General features: G+C 38.3%; 4 protein-coding genes across 5 annotated transcripts; all 4 read left to right on the top strand.

Annotated features, from left to right (window-relative positions):
• The first annotated feature begins 213 nt into the window (after positions 1-213).
• Positions 214-1,562, top strand: NAC084 (NAC domain containing protein 84). Its single transcript, XM_008232839.3, has 3 exons — positions 214-667; positions 784-1,064; positions 1,159-1,562. The coding sequence occupies exons 1-3, from the start codon at positions 484-486 to the stop codon at positions 1,405-1,407; spliced, it is 714 nt and encodes a 237-aa protein (XP_008231061.1). The 5' UTR covers positions 214-483; the 3' UTR covers positions 1,408-1,562.
• Positions 1,563-3,513: 1,951 nt separating this feature from the next.
• On the top strand, positions 3,514-4,837 carry LOC103330291 (uncharacterized). Its single transcript, XM_008232838.3, has 3 exons — positions 3,514-4,144; positions 4,231-4,295; positions 4,394-4,837. The coding sequence occupies exons 1-3, from the start codon at positions 3,700-3,702 to the stop codon at positions 4,589-4,591; spliced, it is 708 nt and encodes a 235-aa protein (XP_008231060.1). The 5' UTR covers positions 3,514-3,699; the 3' UTR covers positions 4,592-4,837.
• A 1,803-nt stretch (positions 4,838-6,640) lies between these two features.
• Positions 6,641-11,729, top strand: LOC103330289 (uncharacterized protein At2g33490). 2 transcript variants are annotated; one of them, XM_008232837.3, is made up of 11 exons: positions 6,641-7,036; positions 7,514-7,586; positions 8,098-8,172; positions 8,395-8,456; positions 8,569-8,637; positions 9,161-9,189; positions 9,270-9,477; positions 9,584-9,835; positions 10,094-10,147; positions 10,256-11,273; positions 11,467-11,729. In XM_008232837.3, exons 1-11 carry the CDS (start codon positions 6,923-6,925, stop codon positions 11,475-11,477), a joined length of 1,965 nt encoding a protein of 654 aa, XP_008231059.1. In that variant the 5' UTR covers positions 6,641-6,922; the 3' UTR covers positions 11,478-11,729. The 2 variants fall into 2 exon arrangements, with proteins under 2 accessions (XP_008231059.1, XP_008231057.1); XM_008232835.2 differs by having other exon boundaries at positions 11,458-11,729.
• Positions 11,730-11,992: 263 nt separating this feature from the next.
• Positions 11,993-14,806, top strand: SKL1 (shikimate kinase like 1). Its single transcript, XM_008232833.3, has 10 exons — positions 11,993-12,369; positions 12,602-12,648; positions 12,907-12,961; positions 13,063-13,135; positions 13,231-13,318; positions 13,538-13,620; positions 13,720-13,846; positions 14,019-14,097; positions 14,181-14,245; positions 14,346-14,806. The coding sequence occupies exons 1-10, from the start codon at positions 12,162-12,164 to the stop codon at positions 14,412-14,414; spliced, it is 894 nt and encodes a 297-aa protein (XP_008231055.2). The 5' UTR covers positions 11,993-12,161; the 3' UTR covers positions 14,415-14,806.
• Positions 14,807-15,462: the final 656 nt, after the last annotated feature.

The following is a 15,462-nucleotide window of genomic DNA, read 5'->3' as shown; positions in this document are numbered from 1 at the left end:
ATTACTAATACTAGCTGCTAAAGTTGTTGAGTCCTCACACGCTTGTGATTGTGTGAAAACAAAGACCGTCAAAACTCAAAAACAAAACAAAGCTATTTCCCTTTTCCCCAGTCAAGGAAGGGGTTCCCGAGTCAGAATTGGAGTTATAATTTCCTCTCTTAAGACTACTAGCTAGTCTCTTATTTCAAAGGCTGTATGCGACCTCTCTGTCTCTTTGTTTCCCCACCACACACGTCTCCTTCTTTTGCCTTTTCTAAATCAACTTCCATTCCATTTATTTGCTTTGCGCTCTCTCTCTCTCTCTCTCTCTCTCTCTCTCTCTCTCTCTTGTTGCAGTTGTACAAGAGTAAGTAACATATATTCCTAGCTGCCTACATATAAATGGGTTGCTTCCGCTTCAATTAAGCTAGAGCTAGTAGCTTGCTCTTCTTCAATCTTATTCATTATATTCAGCAGAACCAATATCATATATTTGATTTATAGATGGAGAAATTACCAAACTTTGTTATAAACGGAGGAGTGAAGATGCCAGTTGGGTACCGGTTTCACCCCACTGATGAAGAGCTTGTGATCCACTACTTGAAGAGAAAGGTCCATGCCGCGCCATTGCCTGCTTCCATCATTCCCGACTTTGACGTCTTCCACACTCATCCCTGGGGCTTGCCAGGTACTTCATTTAACCCAACTGAAACTGAACTGAGAGAGAAGAGTAGTTGAAAACAAAGACTATAGGTAGCTTATTGATCCATTATTTCTCTCTCTCTCTCTCTCTCTCTGTGTTAGGTTGTGGAGGTGATGTTAGGGAAAAGAGGTATTTCTTTTACAATAAAATAAATGCGAATGAGATTGACGACACTAAGAGAGCTGCTGGCTGTGGTTACTGGAAGCCTATGGGCAAAGAGAAGCAAATTGTTGATCCTGAAAGCAGCGAAGCAGTTGGGATCAGGAAAACGTTGGTTTTCAGCCAAAGGAAGCGCCGTTACCATGAGACTCAAACTAAAACTCGATGGCTCATGCATGAATATCAGCTCTTGTCTTCTCAAGTAAACCCAACCCATACCCAGGTATTTATTTATGTAACTAGTTATTAATCTTTTTGCCAATTAATACAGCCATTAAATAACTAATATGATGATCATCATATCATATATAATGCAGGCATCTAAAAGGGAACCGGGAAACTGGGTTGTGTATCGCGTATTTCAGAGAAAGAGAAAGCCTCAAAGATCATCAGATATTATTCCTCAACCCTCCAACAGCAAGAGGACTCGGACTCAGAGATTAGTGGAGGTGATTACACCTTCTTCCTCCTCCTCATGTTCGAGTGATATCACTCACCTCTCTTCCAATGCCAATAGGCTAGATCATGATCAGGAGGAAAACAGCAGTGCTGCTGCTGATAATTAACATAGCAATTCTTGATCATATATATATATATATATATATAATATTTTTGCCTGAGACGACTGAAGATGAGAGAGAGCTTTAAGCTTCCTTTCATGAGAATGCAACTGTAGCGCAACAAATTAAATGAGAAAGAAAAGGCTTAATTTTATCTTTAATTTGAATGGCTTATCAAAGTTACGATGCGCAAGAATATTAGCTAGCTAGATTAATTATTGTCTTCTTCATGGCAAATCCAAAATGAAGCGCTGTGCTTCACCCAAAAAAAAACAAAGAAAAAAAGAAGCGTTGTGGGTTTAATTAATAATTATATTCTTGTTTCCCTACCTTACCTTGCTTTATTGGGTTCATCAGATAATTCACCATACCATATGTATGTATTTGGGACATATGATTATATATCATAGTGAGAGGGAAAGAGGAATGCATATATATATATATATATATATATATATATGGCATTCATTGTTTCTGAGTAAATCTTGAAGCTTTTGTTTCCTTCCTTATGAAAAGGCAAATGATTTTTGAGACAAAAGATATGACCCAGACTAATAAAAAAACAACTGGCAAATGTTACATGCATATATATGATGATGGCTATACTTTTATGCATGTAAAGCTTGTTGTCCATTGATTGCTATGAAAGCAACAATTAGTACCACCAAAAAGAGGCATCCAAAGACACATACATGGATGGTTAAAGTGTTTTTTTACCTTTCCTTTTGTTGGGCAGAAAGCTGAGGGAAAAAGAGGTTCTTCAATTCTGTTCTGTATTATCTATATCTAATCATGATTCGCATAAAAATACACAGAAAGATATCGATGGTGGTGGCAGGCAGAACAGAGAGAGAGAGAGAGAGAGAGAGAGAGCACCCACACCACACTATTATACAGTATACTGCTGCAGTGCACAGCACATGCGAGGTGAGTCGCACTCGCATGATCCATGTTTCAATTCAATACCCCAATTAATATAATATTGAAATAAATATGCTTCGATCGAGTTATGGAATGGAATCACGATGACTTTTTAATATAATTGGAATTAAAAACCAAAAAGATTCTGCCTTCTTCACAATTTCAGTGGCATCCAATTAATTAATATGATGATTGTATATATAATATTAATTAATTAAACAAGGGTGTTGGTTGTGTTGTGCTGGAGCCTCAGAGCCTCAGAGCCTCAGAGCCTGGGAGAAAGGATCAAAGCACAATTAAAACGGGAGGTTGAGGTTGAGAATAAGATTGGTTGGCTTGGTGAGTTATAATAATTATGTTAATTACATCGATCAAGTCATGTCTCCCTACCCAAATAGAAATAGGGAAAAGTATTATGAATGATGTTTGTTATCCAAGGTTACCTAGTTCAATTCTCCACGACACTCATTTAAAGGAAGAAAAGTAATAAAGCAAAGGATTAACAGATGCATGTGGATGAGTTAGCTTAGTGGCGTAGAATGCTGACTTTCTTTTCTTACATTTTGTCTGTCTCTGTGATCTGTGATGTGAATCGGCTTTAATTAATAATTAGTCATTGTTTGTGGTAGGGCCGTACTTTAATTTCCACAAGAAATATTGTTCAAATCAAATGCCCGTTATTCTTTGGCTTTTTTCGTGCCTAAGACCTAAATTTACTTAATTCCCTTTGTAAGAGATTTGTGTCAACTTGTCAAGGGAGGGTGCACCGCACTGTATGGCAACTCAGAAGCAACTACCCTGACCCTGAAGCTAGCTTCTCCTGGAGCCAGAGGCCCAATAGAAGCAAGATTGATTAAGCGGACCTAGCTCTAGCTCTAGGCCCTGAATTAATCCATAACTCCCAGGCCCATCAAACATACTACAAAACAAAAGGAGGGTTGTTAATTAACAGCTTAATTATATAGAATTAAAAACATAACAGCAGGAGCAAGCACGTACGTGCTACGTATGGTGTGGGTTGGTGAAACAGAATTATCAAGTGCAGTGCAGGGTTGATGGTTAATTATGAAGCTAATCCCGCAACACTCGTTGGTTCCCTCATTTCAATACTCCTATCCAAATTGAATTTTCTTAATTTGTTTCTAATTTCCTCTTCACAATATTGGACAGAGCAATCCATCGACACTTTAAACTCACGTTAATTATTAATTTTGATTCATTATATATATTTATTTATCTGAGAGGCTGCTGATCGAATTAATGATCGCTCTCCCTCCCAACCTCTCCATCTGGTTTTGATAATCTCTTCTTCCCTATTCATGTCTGTCCTCCTCTTCCTTGTTGTGCATATCCATCTATAGTTTCCTTCGGATATCCATGGGTTGCGGCATTTCCAAGTTGGGGGCTAACGCTCATCAACATCATCAGCATGACCACCTAACTACTTCTTCTGCTTGTGAATCTAATAATTATAATATTGGCAAGGATCCAGAACGGGGCATGCATGACTATGGCGAGGAGGATGACATGATGATGAAGGAGAAAGAGAGATCAGGGCGGGTGGAGAAGGTGGTCAAAGAGGAGGGTAGAATAAAGGAGGGGCACCCACATGCACATGCACATGCACATGCAGGCCTAGGGTTAGGGAAGGGAGGCCGCCAATATTCTGATGATGATGGCTATGATGAACAAATGCTCTCTAGCAGTGACAGGGAGGATAGCTTCATTCATTGTCCACGATCCCCCAGTTTTAGGGATTATTTCATTGACTCTGATCAAGACTCATCAAGGCATCATACCCCTAACAAATTCTTCTTTAGCGGTGAGTTGCCTTGCCTCACAAATTCTTTGCATGAATTAGCTAATCAAACAATTTGTATAATCTGTGAGGTTGTCTTTTCTTTGAAGGTGATGCTAATGATCATGAGATCAACAAATCAGAGACATGGGCGGAATCTCAGAATACCAACAAGGTAATAATTCAAAGTTCTTGTCTAGCTAGCCAAATACATTTGATTAATTGATGAATATTAATTAGCTTAATATTGTTTATAATTATTACGTTGCGCAGCAACAGAGAATATCAGAAGCTGATGAATTAGTGAAAAAAGAGAGCAAAGGATCGAGATCATCAGGAATTAGGGGTGTGTTAGGCAAGCAATCAAGACTAAGATCCTACTTAAGCGTCTCCAATTGGCACCACCACAACAGTCCAATCTCATCACCCTCTCAACAAAATCCCTCAAAACTGGTTGCTGCTGAAAATTAATTAATTACAGCAGCCTCATGAGAGTAGATCATATCGATTATATATAGGATCTATTGACACAAAACACAAAGAGGCTTTCTTTCCTTCATTTGTTCAATTTCCTCATTTTTTCAATCTCCCTTCCCTTTCCGTACATCATACATGTATATTTAACATGCAACATATAATATATAATATGTACGTTTAACGTATCTTTTCTCCCATTTTTACCTCAATTGATCATTAACATGCCTTACTCTCCATGTATATATAGTTGCAATCCGGCTATAAAATACATGATTCATGCATGCATATAGTTGCAATCCGGCTATAAAATACATGATTCATGCATGCATGTGTATATATATATATATATATGTATAATGTACATACAATTGTTTCATATGGAGATTACTAATTAAGATGTGCGCGGATACAATACAATTATCTTTTCCATGATTGAATTAGGATGTGCGCGGAAGCTTTCTGTTACTTATTATGTTTGCACCGACCTGTGGCTGGCTTTGTGTCCTATCCTAAGGAAGACAACGTTACGTATGATCTGAGTCTCAGGGCTCAGGTTGTGCTTCAAAAGGCGGCTAGCTGCTTTTTGAAAATGACAGCTTCATCTTTCGTCCCTTGGTCTCTTTCCTCTCGCTTATGCTTCAAGAAACGTATAACATGCCTTTTTTGAATTTTGACCCACGAAAGTCTTTATTCAAACAACAATAATATCTTCCACATATCGCTTTCATATTTATTTCTCACCGTCGCTCCTCTCCTTGTATATTATTATCCTATAATTAACTTCAAACCAAACCGCAGTATAAATGAAAAAAGATAATTAAATTTGAACAAAGACCAATTAAATTTGTGTCTTCAAAAGGCTTCCTCAGTAGTGGGAGAAGGCCAATCTCAATTTTAGCCTTACCTTCTCAATCATTGTATTACCCCTCTCTCTCTCCCTTCTAGTTTTTTAACGAGAGGATAGTTAAGTTCATTTGTACGTAATTACAAGTTATCTAAAATGTCCTTGATGATTTGACGATGGTAGATAAGTTATAAACCCTCATTAATTTTGGATTAGAAAAGAATGACTTGTGCGACCATATCATGTGCACCAAGCATCATGCCCATAAGTCCTCTTGTTAGTCCTTCCTATATATATATGTGTGTGTGTGTGTGTGTGATGGAATTTACCACCATATTCCGTTGCTTCTTGTCAATCAAAAGGAATTAACTAAACTCACATCATAAGTGACCTTTGTTTCACAATTAATTATGCATGAAAGATAATTATTTGCTTATTTATTACTCGTTATATAATAATTTACATGTTTCACAACACAAAGATGAAATTAATTAGACATGTGAGTAATGGAAACCCTACCACCTCTCTCATCTCCAAGTTGTGGTCAATAATATAATACAATTCTACGAATTAGATTTTACAGTACGCTGGAACCCAAATTACCTACATTATTATTTACACTAAAATACTGCTCCTTGTCTTGCAAGGGATTTCAACCAAAGTCGGGGGCAAAACAGATAATTTCAGATCAGTGGAGGTGTGTGGATCTGACCCACCCACCGGCTTGGTCAAAGTAAGATAGTTTTCGTTCTAGAACCGCTTCTTCCTTGTCAGCAATATCTGACTTTGACCGTCATCCGCTTCTGTCAATGTCATTTTCAGCAACCACTGTTTCGTCGCCACGTCATACTCCAGCAGATCTCCTCCCCTAGATAGACGCCTACTATATTTTTCCCCCTCCAATGCCACGACCCAATGCTGGGAGAAAACTTAGTTGCACCGGTTTGTTATTTCCTACTAATAATATTATGTCATGTGAAAATATTATTAGGTGTGTCATAACCCTAATTAGGCAGAAGAGCAAAATAGTACTATTTCCGTTTTATAGAAGCATTTCTCTGATGCTTGAAGTCTTGAAGCTACTCCTTCGAGCACTCAGATTACCGAATTGCCCATCAGGATACGTGTCGCTTTGTCAGTGCGCGCTTTTTCACTTTGGTAAATGACGTGGGAATGATCCCATTTTCCCCCTTTGCTCATTTTCTTCTTGTTTTCTCATTTCATTTCCTCACCTATCTTTCTCGGTTTCTCTCTCTTTCTTCGTTGATCTGCTACGAGTCGTTTTGAATGATCCACCAAGCTTTTACCTCTTTCTCCTTGGTCTTCTCCTTCTTCAATGTCGTGGCAGCTTTCGAATTAATCTCAGTCCTCGTTTCGTAGATTTGGAGCCGAGCGTCTTTGAGACAAGAAAGGATTTGATTTTCGACACTCTGAGTCGCTCTGAGTCTTTGTTTCGGTCATTGCGATAGGGTTTTAAGGAAATGAAGTCTTCGCTTGGTATGCTTCGGAGATTCGAACTGCACAGAAACGATGCCAAAGATAAGAGAGACGTTCAACCTTTGGCTCAGGTCGATGAGCTCGCTCAGGCTGCTCAGGTACTCTTTTTCTTTTTCTTGTCAATTAATTTCAAGTTTTATACTGTGCTCGAACTTTGCTTGTTATGTCTAAGTTGTTGTCTTAGGAACTTTGACTAAGCTGAATACTCCTCGAGCTTCAAAAGCGAATTTGGACCTTTCTATGTTTATTTGAGAAAAATAACTTCATATAGTATTCATTCCGGAATTGAAAAAAAATAAATGCTTTGAACTTTTTTAGGGCTCTTGAAAAATACTGGATCTTCGCCTCAGTAAACAGACAGATGATTAATTTGACTGTGAATTGAACTACTTGGCACGCCGGATATGATTATGAAGGACTTAGGGATCCGGAAACTTTATATTTCTAACTTAACTAAAGAGTTCAAAAAGAACGTTTGTAACTTTGTTGTAGGTGGTAAACAGTACTGTTAATTACGGGATTCTTATCAATTTAGTTGATAAGGTATTACTCTTTTGATTTGTACATTTTTCCAGGACATGCAAGATATGAGAAATTGCTATGATGGCTTACTTTCTGCAGCTGCTGCTACAGCGAACAGCGCATATGGTAAATACTCTGCTTAATTTCATTTGTACATTAGTTTAATCTTTTAGTTAGATATCACATTTTTTTCAATAAAGGAAATTTGGTGTGTCCAAGTTTGTTTACTTCATCTGCAAATTGTGTTTCACAATGACAAAAAGTTATATCTTCGTACATGACACACCACTTTTAACATATTATCACCCCCACATGAAAGCTTGATAAGAAGAAAAGTCATGCCTTACTCCTCCAAGAACGCACTAATAGGGTCAGCTTCTTAGCTAATATCACATTCAACTACCAATCATTGCAAATTTGAGAGCTTATTCTAAAATGGTTGGATATTCTCTGAGGAGATGAAAACAAAAATGGCTAGTGCTGAATTCTTGGGTGTATTTGCAAATCATATGAACTTATTGGAATTCCAAATGATAACTTTATGAGATTTAACTTTAAGATGATCAATTGGATGCCATATACTCTTGAGTCCGTATAAATACAGATTGCTTCCATTTGACTTGATCTGCACTTTCAGAGTTCTCAGAGTCACTGCGTGAAATGGGTGCTTGTCTACTGGAGAAAACTGCATTGCACGATGATGAAGAGAGTGGTAAGTCAATCAAAGTATATGACCCTGGTTTTTTTTTTGTTTTTTTTGTTTCTCTTAGAAGGAAGTGGGTAAACCATCAGTCTTCTTTTTATTCTCCCATAGCTAAGATTATCAGAAGCAAAATAATTTTTCTGGAGTCGAACACCAAATATTTGTATTATCATGAATTTGGATTTTGAGGATTTTAAATTACATATGCCTTGTACTTTAATTGAAATGCAGGCAAAGTTTTTCTGATGCTTGGTAAGGTGCAGTTTGAACTTCAAAAACTTGTTGATAGCTATGTGAGTTCCTACTGTTGTTTTGCGCACAGCATGCCATTTTTTAAAATAATTTTCTTTCATTGCAATTCCTTCACCTTAACCTCGCATTAACTAATTGTTTTCTTTACTGCAGCGCTCTCATATATTTTTGACAATTACAAACCCATCAGAGTCTCTTCTCAATGAACTTCGAACAGTCGAGGTTTGCTCTTGTGGATTCTCTTATTTACTGATTACCTTTCAGATGCTTTTTCAATAAAACCTTAATCGCCTGCAGCTATTATACATGTTTCTATCCTAGAGGTTTCTGCTGTAATTTGATTATTAGGTGCTGTAGCTGTATTACAAATCAGAAGGAATTTCCAGTGCCTGTGGCATTCACACTTGCACAAAATCGTTACCCTTTTTTAATATAAGAAAAATCCCTACTCCTTTTACTAGCACATAAGGCACCATTTAACAGCAGTCTGAGAATAATAGGTTAGGCATGCCAAGAAAAAGGAAAAAAAACAGCAGTCTGAGAATAATATGCCATGTGCTAGGTGCAGGCTTGGCAATTAGTTTTTTGAAAACTTTAACCTGTAATCATATCGTGAAGATGTAGGCTTTAAAAGTCCAACGCAAACCACACCTACCTTTTTGAACCTTAGAGGTGTTCCCTTTGTCGAGATCTCATTTCCTTTGCTTGTGTATCACTGATTGTCCTTTCTTGTTATCTGATGCAGGAAATGAAACGACAATGCGACGAAAAAAGGTCTATTCTGTTCTCTTTTAACTATTTTTACTTAATTGAAGTGAATTTCTTCTGAATTTGGTTTGTTGCGTAATCTTCAGAGATGTGTATGAATACATGGTGGCACAACAGAAAGAAAAAGGAAGGTCAAAACGTGGGAAGGGTGAACATTTTTCTTTGCAGCAATTGCAAGTGGCTCATGATGAATACGACGAGGAGGCTACATTATGTGTTTTCCGATTGAAGTCTCTGAAGCAAGGACAGGCCCGAAGTCTTCTAACACAGGCAACTCGTCACCATGCTGCTCAGGTTTTCTTTATCTGTCGAACCAACATTAAAACTTCAATACCTCACGTTCTTTTGTTAGTTTGATGCAAAGTTAGCATTCTTGTTCTTTGTTTGTTCTTTGAATCAGTTGAATTTCTTCCGGAAAGGACTTAAATCACTTGAGGCTGTTGAGCCGCATGTTAGATTTATTACAGAGGAGCAACATATTGAATATCAATTCAGTGGACTTGAAGATGATGGTGGGGATGATGGTGAGGATAATGGCGAGGATAATGGTGAGAATAGCAACGATTCTAATGAAGATGTAGAATTGAGTTTTAACTACAGATCAAGCAAGCAGGGGATTGATATCACCTCTGCATCAAGGAATTCAATGGAGGTGAGTGTGTAATGTAATTAGCAATTTGTGTTAATTGACGAGGTGCTATACTATCTCTGTTTAAGATGTTAAAATGTAACCTACCTAAATCCACCCAACTATCAATCAGCTTGGTCGTTCAGTCAAAGCAAGTGCCACTGCTGGTGGTGGTTTCAATTGTTGTTAGACATAGTGCGGATATTGTGAACCTTTTTGGTGATTTGAATTTCGTTGTCATGTTGTATTTTTGTTCTTATGATCTGCTGGCTTATTTTTCAGGTTGATGAAGTGGGACTTTTGTCTCCTCAAGCTTCAAGAGTGGAACATGCAGATGTATGATTTCATTGCCTTTTGATTGGTAGATTTGAAACCAAACTTCAAAAGCATGAATGTTAGTCCCTGAATTTCAAATATTGTATTCATAATTTTTTTTCCTTGCAGATAAATCTGGATAAAAATCAATGGGATCTGAGGGTCTCGAGTAGAGAACCTAGAATAGGCAGCCACTCGGCCCCAATTTTTGCAGAGAAGAAGTTTGATCCAGCTGAAAAAGCTAGACAACTGCAAGCATCAACTGCACGGAAGTCTAATACATATGTGCTGCCCACTCCTATTGATGCAAAGGGTTTGATTTCTTCAAGAACAAGCAGCATGGTTCCAGTCACAAGGCCAAGTGGACGAACCCACAACTTATGGCACTCTTCCCCATTGGAAGAAAAGGATTCTGGTGATGATAACCTGTCAGGACCGACTTTCTTAAAAGCTCAGTTGGTACAAAAAGAGAGCAACAGTAATAATACCTCCACCCAACTACCTCCTCCGCTGGAGGGACTTACACTTCCACAGCTTGATACGTTTAATGCATCTGATACCAAAAAGATTAAGAGACATGCTTTCTCTGGTCCAATAACTAGTAAGTCATCATCGACAAAGCCTGTGTTATATGCTAGTGGTCCCATTGCATCAAGTGAACTACCTCAACTAGTTTCTGGAATGCTGTCTCGTTTACCAAATCCCCAACCTTCATCTCCAAAAGTATCCCCAAGTGCTTCACCTCCCCTTGTTTCTTCACCCAAGATAAGTGAGCTTCATGAGCTTCCTAGACCCCCAGGTAGTTTTGGTGTGAAACCAACAAAGTCTTCTGGATTTGTTGGTCACTCTGCTCCCCTGGTCTTGAGAAATCAAGAATTTAACGTGCCTAATAAAATCCCTTCAGTGACATCAAACATGGCATCTCCTCTTCCTACTCCTCCACCATTGGTTGTCCCTAGAAGCTTCTCCATACCTTCAAGCAATCAAAGAGCAATGGCATTGCATGTAGCAAGACATTTGGAGTCTCCTCAAGTTCCAGGCAAGGCTGAAGAAGTTGCTTCACCTCCGTTGACGCCAATTTCCCTATCAAACCTGAAACCAGTATCAACTGTTTCTGAAGTGGCCTCGCACTCTAGTCCCATCCGAGGTGAGCATTCCATTTTCAGTATTTCCTCACCAGTTGGTGTTCCCTTGTTATTCTTAGAATTAAATTGCTCCTGCATGGCCGTGTATATATGATGGGTGTCGGATGTGGGAACAGTTCAGTCCTTCATCTTCACCATCACAGCCAATTGATCATTTTTGGTAATTCTAATTTTGAACATCTTCAGTGGATGCAGGTGGGAGCTGATATCATAAAGATTGGGTGAAGCAGTGAATTTTTTAGGTTTGCCCTTAAGATTGTTTTGGGTCTCATTGTTTTCATGTTAGGTACAGAGTACGGGTTTGTAAATATGTTGGTTGGGTGTATTGTTTAGTTTCTCATCTCAACCTTTTCCTTTACCCTTTGTTGTTGCTTATGATGAGAAGTTGAGAACTAAACTCTACGGAAATTGTGTCTTCACGATGTATCATATATATCTTCAAATGAAGAATTTTGTTAGATGTCCCATCCCATGACAAATCACCAGTGGCGTGTGTTGATCGTTGGTAGAAAATACCACTTCTTTGATCTCCAAGACTGTTTTTTATATTTATTTTTAAAATGAACTAGAATGGACTTTATAAGTCGGCCCAAACTTAATCTAACCCATTTCAAACGTATGTGGTTTGCACCTGACGGTCTGTTCTGCAGAGCGTCGACTTCTAGCGTTATAAGTAAGGAGACGGCGTCGTTTTTCAAGATGTTTAAAACCAACGTGTCATCTTCTCAGTCTCCTGGGGGGATAAGGAAATGACAGTTTTTGACAGTTACATGACTGTTTAAGTCGTTAACAACTCAACGCCTTATAATCCCTTCCCTTCCGAGTCTCCTGAGTGTACCATCGAGGAAGGAAGCAAGCGGTGAAACAAGCAAAGCCAGTGACAGTGAGCCATGGGGATAACAAGGACCCTCCTCCATTCCTCTTGCTCTAAGCTCCCATTCCAAACTCCCTTCCTCCACTTTCAATCTCAAGTGGTGGCTTCGAGTTTCTCAAGCAGCCGTGAGATAACAAGGACCTCCTCATTTCCCATTATATCTCGCACCCGCTTCCGAAAACCCATCGCAGCGTCATGCTCTGCCTCCGATGGCAGCAATTCCAGTCAGTTCTTCTCTTACCCTTTCTATTATATAATTTTTCTTGGATTTTCCATCTTTCCATGAATTTATGATTTTATGCTTTCACGCATGCCAAGTGTTTGATAATTGCTTCTGTTCTGGCGTTGGTCAGTTTGATTTGATTTGTAATTACTTGATATTAATTTCTACTGCGATCCTTTTTCAAATCCTGACACTCACGACTCATCTCTTTTCTGACTATGTCTTGTTTAAAGGTTCAGCAACCAAGGTTTCTGTAGCTGACCCCTCTGTTGCTTTGAAGGTGAGATCTCTCATTCTCTTGGAAACAATAAGATTTGACAAGACATGGAAGCCCATGCCAATTAACAGGGCTAAAATTTGGGTTTCCCTTTTTCCCTCTCTTTCAACTTTCTATGAAAACCAAAAGGGGCTTCATGGATTTGCTCGTGTTTTATGATGATCACGGGTAGACTATTATTCTAGGCCGGTTGAATTTTCAAAACTAATTCATTTGCTTCTGGTTTAAAGTGCTGATTGTAACTGTTCAGTTTTAATTCAGAAGAAGGCAATGGATATATCCCCCGAACTCAAAGGAACTTCCATATTTCTTGTGGGTAAGTATTACTTAATGCTTTGTATTGTAAAGCATTCAATACTCAAATCTTGTGATGATCCAGTCTGTACTTACCCATATCCTCTCCTTTTTGGCGGAAAGGCATGAAGAGCTCCATAAAAACTAGTTTGGGGAAACTCCTAGCCAATGTGTTACGGTATTATTACTTTGACAGGTACCTATATATGCTATATATTTTAAAGATCAGGATAAGCTTCTTTGCTCTAGATGTATCAGCTGAACCTGTAATTTGTGTTCTTCTATAACCAGTGATAGTTTGGTTGAGGAAGCTGCTGGCGGTGAATCTGCTGCCAAATCTCTAAGGGAGACTGACAAGAATGGTTTTCATGAGTCTGAGGTGATAGTTTTCGACATATTTGTTGTTTTCTCACACCATACTTTGAATAGAAGTTCACTTGTTATTACTCCAAGTAAACGAAGTATCTGTGGCTGACGAAGCTGCCTGAGGCCAACACTAGAGCTCTCATGAAACATATTCTGAAAATTGGATTGCTGACTTATCGATGCAGATTATTTGGTTCGTTTTATGCATATCTAAATTGACATGTTTCTGCAGACTGAAGTATTGAAGCAATTATCATCCATGGGTCGATTGGTGGTTTGTGCTGGAGATGGTGCGGTTCAGAGTTCAACTAATCTGTAGGATTATCAAAGAACTCTTTGCTGATATTATTATTGATATATTTATCATGGTTAATGCTAGCTGTGCAATTTTGACTCACTTCAGAACATATATAGGGCTCTTCTGAGATATGGGATCTCCATATGGATTGATATACCTGTAGACTTGGTTGCGAGGGGGGTGATCGAAGATCAAAGTCAGCTTCCTGCATTCAACCTATCTGCTTCAGCATCTTATCCAGAGGTCAACTCTTCCTCCTCAAAATTATAACTGTATACAACGTGCTTCTTTGTCCTCAGAAGGAAAGTAAATTGACTACACCATTTAATTGCGTGGGGGGGAGGGGGGAAAAAGAAACCCCTGTTGCGCAGCTGTGTCTTCCAGATAATTGACACTTTTGATGTATGATAACCAGGTTTTGACTCACCTAAGTACTTCATATGAAGAGGTCAGAGGTGGATATGAAACAGCTGATGCAACGATTTCCGTTGAAAGTATATCTCCGTGACCTTTTCTTGTTTTTAATGTACTCAATTATGTTTCCTCAATGGTTCTAACCATCGTTTTGTCCCAGCAGAACTAGCTTGTAAATTAAGTTATGATGAGTTTGGTGATGTAACCACTGAAGACATGGCTTTGGAGGTAAGGAGGCTAGTTTTGAAATGCGTACGATTATCTGAAAATTAAAGCAAACTAATTTAAGGAGACAAACCCTTGGATTCTTTGCTCTATGTGAATTCAGGTTCTCAAGGAGATAGAAAAACTGACTAGAGTAAAGAAGATGATGGAAGCAGCAGCAAGGCCTTTTTAACGTTCGAGATGGTATAGGGCGGCATTTTCATCACTTGGAACCACTTTCTGCTCCAACCCTTAATTTGCGGGTTGCAGGCTGAGGTTTTGTGCATGCCTTGTGTAGGCTGCACAGTGGATTAGAATTTGGTGTACTGATACATTGATACATTGACACATTGGTGTACGTAAAACAGCTTTTCTCGTCTTTTCTGAAACTGGAAGGAAAAAACAATTGAATTAGCAGAGAACGAGGCAGGATAAGTGGATGAGGTACTGAATAATTGAGCACACTTAGTTTACATGTGTCAACGAGAATTGGTTGCCACGTTAAGCTTGGAGCAGAAGCTTTTATATAATATTTGATTGTAAATTTGCCCTCCATGCGAAATGATTGTTGCCATTGAATTTGAACACTCTTTATTAATCTGGCAAATTGATAACATCTCCGAACATGATGATGATAAAGTACACCTTCCTTTCGAAGCCAAATAAAAATAATAATTAAGAAAAAAAATTGATATCAGAAGAAACGGCTATTAATGGCGTACCGTGTATCTATTCTATTGGACCCATTCAATGGCATTTTTTTTCTTCTTCCCATTTGGTGTATTCTTTTTGACTTATTTGAATGATAAAGGGAACTTAATGGGATGGGCCTTCACGTTGAAGATAAGGCAAACATGCTATGCCTGGCTTTGTAGGCCTCTGCTAACTGTAAATAAATTTATGTGGATTTGTGGGTAATTATCTCAAGCAAATCAATTGAATGTGATAACGAAACTAATTGATGGATTCTTGGGATAACGTAATGTTCTGCCTTGTAACTCGTTAATTACCCGAAATTCACAAATTTGAAATCTTATATTTTTAATTATTCAGAGAAATAAAATTCGATCGCCTTTTTTTCAAAAAATTATTCAAAAGAAATAAAAAGACATGCATCTCGCGGATCAAGAAACTGAATCCCCATTGGTTTGGAGATTTGAAATCAAAATTTCCATTTTTTAAGATTAAAAAAAAAAAGATGAAGCAAAGTGATTTTTACGTAATTATTTTGTTGAGTAAAA

The sequence above is a fragment of the Prunus mume genome, linkage group LG4 (genome assembly GCF_029339155.1).
Source record: "Prunus mume cultivar Tortuosa linkage group LG4, ASM2933915v1, whole genome shotgun sequence".
In the NCBI taxonomy this organism is placed as follows: Eukaryota; Viridiplantae; Streptophyta; class Magnoliopsida; order Rosales; family Rosaceae; genus Prunus; species Prunus mume.
The sequence above is the reverse complement of the archived record's forward strand: the minus strand, read 5'-3'. Positions and strand labels throughout refer to the sequence as shown.

What these genes read in the sequence shown, in the direction of transcription:
- NAC084 (XM_008232839.3), top strand. Translation starts at nt 484, where the DNA reads ATGGAGAAATTACCAAACTTTGTTATAAACGGAGGAGTGAAGATGCCA. An exon ending in TCATCCCTGGGGCTTGCCAG is followed by an intron (nt 668 to 783) that starts GTACTTCATTTA and finishes TCTCTGTGTTAG; the next exon opens with GTTGTGGAGGTGATGTTAGG. An exon ending in TAAACCCAACCCATACCCAG is followed by an intron (nt 1,065 to 1,158) that starts GTATTTATTTAT and finishes TATATAATGCAG; the next exon opens with GCATCTAAAAGGGAACCGGG.
- SKL1 (XM_008232833.3), top strand. Translation starts at nt 12,162, where the DNA reads ATGGGGATAACAAGGACCCTCCTCCATTCCTCTTGCTCTAAGCTCCCA. An exon ending in ATGGTTTTCATGAGTCTGAG is followed by an intron (nt 13,319 to 13,537) that starts GTGATAGTTTTC and finishes ATGTTTCTGCAG; the next exon opens with ACTGAAGTATTGAAGCAATT. An exon ending in GTTCAGAGTTCAACTAATCT is followed by an intron (nt 13,621 to 13,719) that starts GTAGGATTATCA and finishes GAACATATATAG; the next exon opens with GGCTCTTCTGAGATATGGGA.
- LOC103330289 (XM_008232835.2), top strand. Translation starts at nt 6,923, where the DNA reads ATGAAGTCTTCGCTTGGTATGCTTCGGAGATTCGAACTGCACAGAAAC. An exon ending in CGACAATGCGACGAAAAAAG is followed by an intron (nt 9,190 to 9,269) that starts GTCTATTCTGTT and finishes CGTAATCTTCAG; the next exon opens with AGATGTGTATGAATACATGG. An exon ending in CTCGTCACCATGCTGCTCAG is followed by an intron (nt 9,478 to 9,583) that starts GTTTTCTTTATC and finishes TCTTTGAATCAG; the next exon opens with TTGAATTTCTTCCGGAAAGG.
- LOC103330291 (XM_008232838.3), top strand. Translation starts at nt 3,700, where the DNA reads ATGGGTTGCGGCATTTCCAAGTTGGGGGCTAACGCTCATCAACATCAT. An exon ending in TAACAAATTCTTCTTTAGCG is followed by an intron (nt 4,145 to 4,230) that starts GTGAGTTGCCTT and finishes TTTTCTTTGAAG; the next exon opens with GTGATGCTAATGATCATGAG. An exon ending in AATCTCAGAATACCAACAAG is followed by an intron (nt 4,296 to 4,393) that starts GTAATAATTCAA and finishes TACGTTGCGCAG; the next exon opens with CAACAGAGAATATCAGAAGC.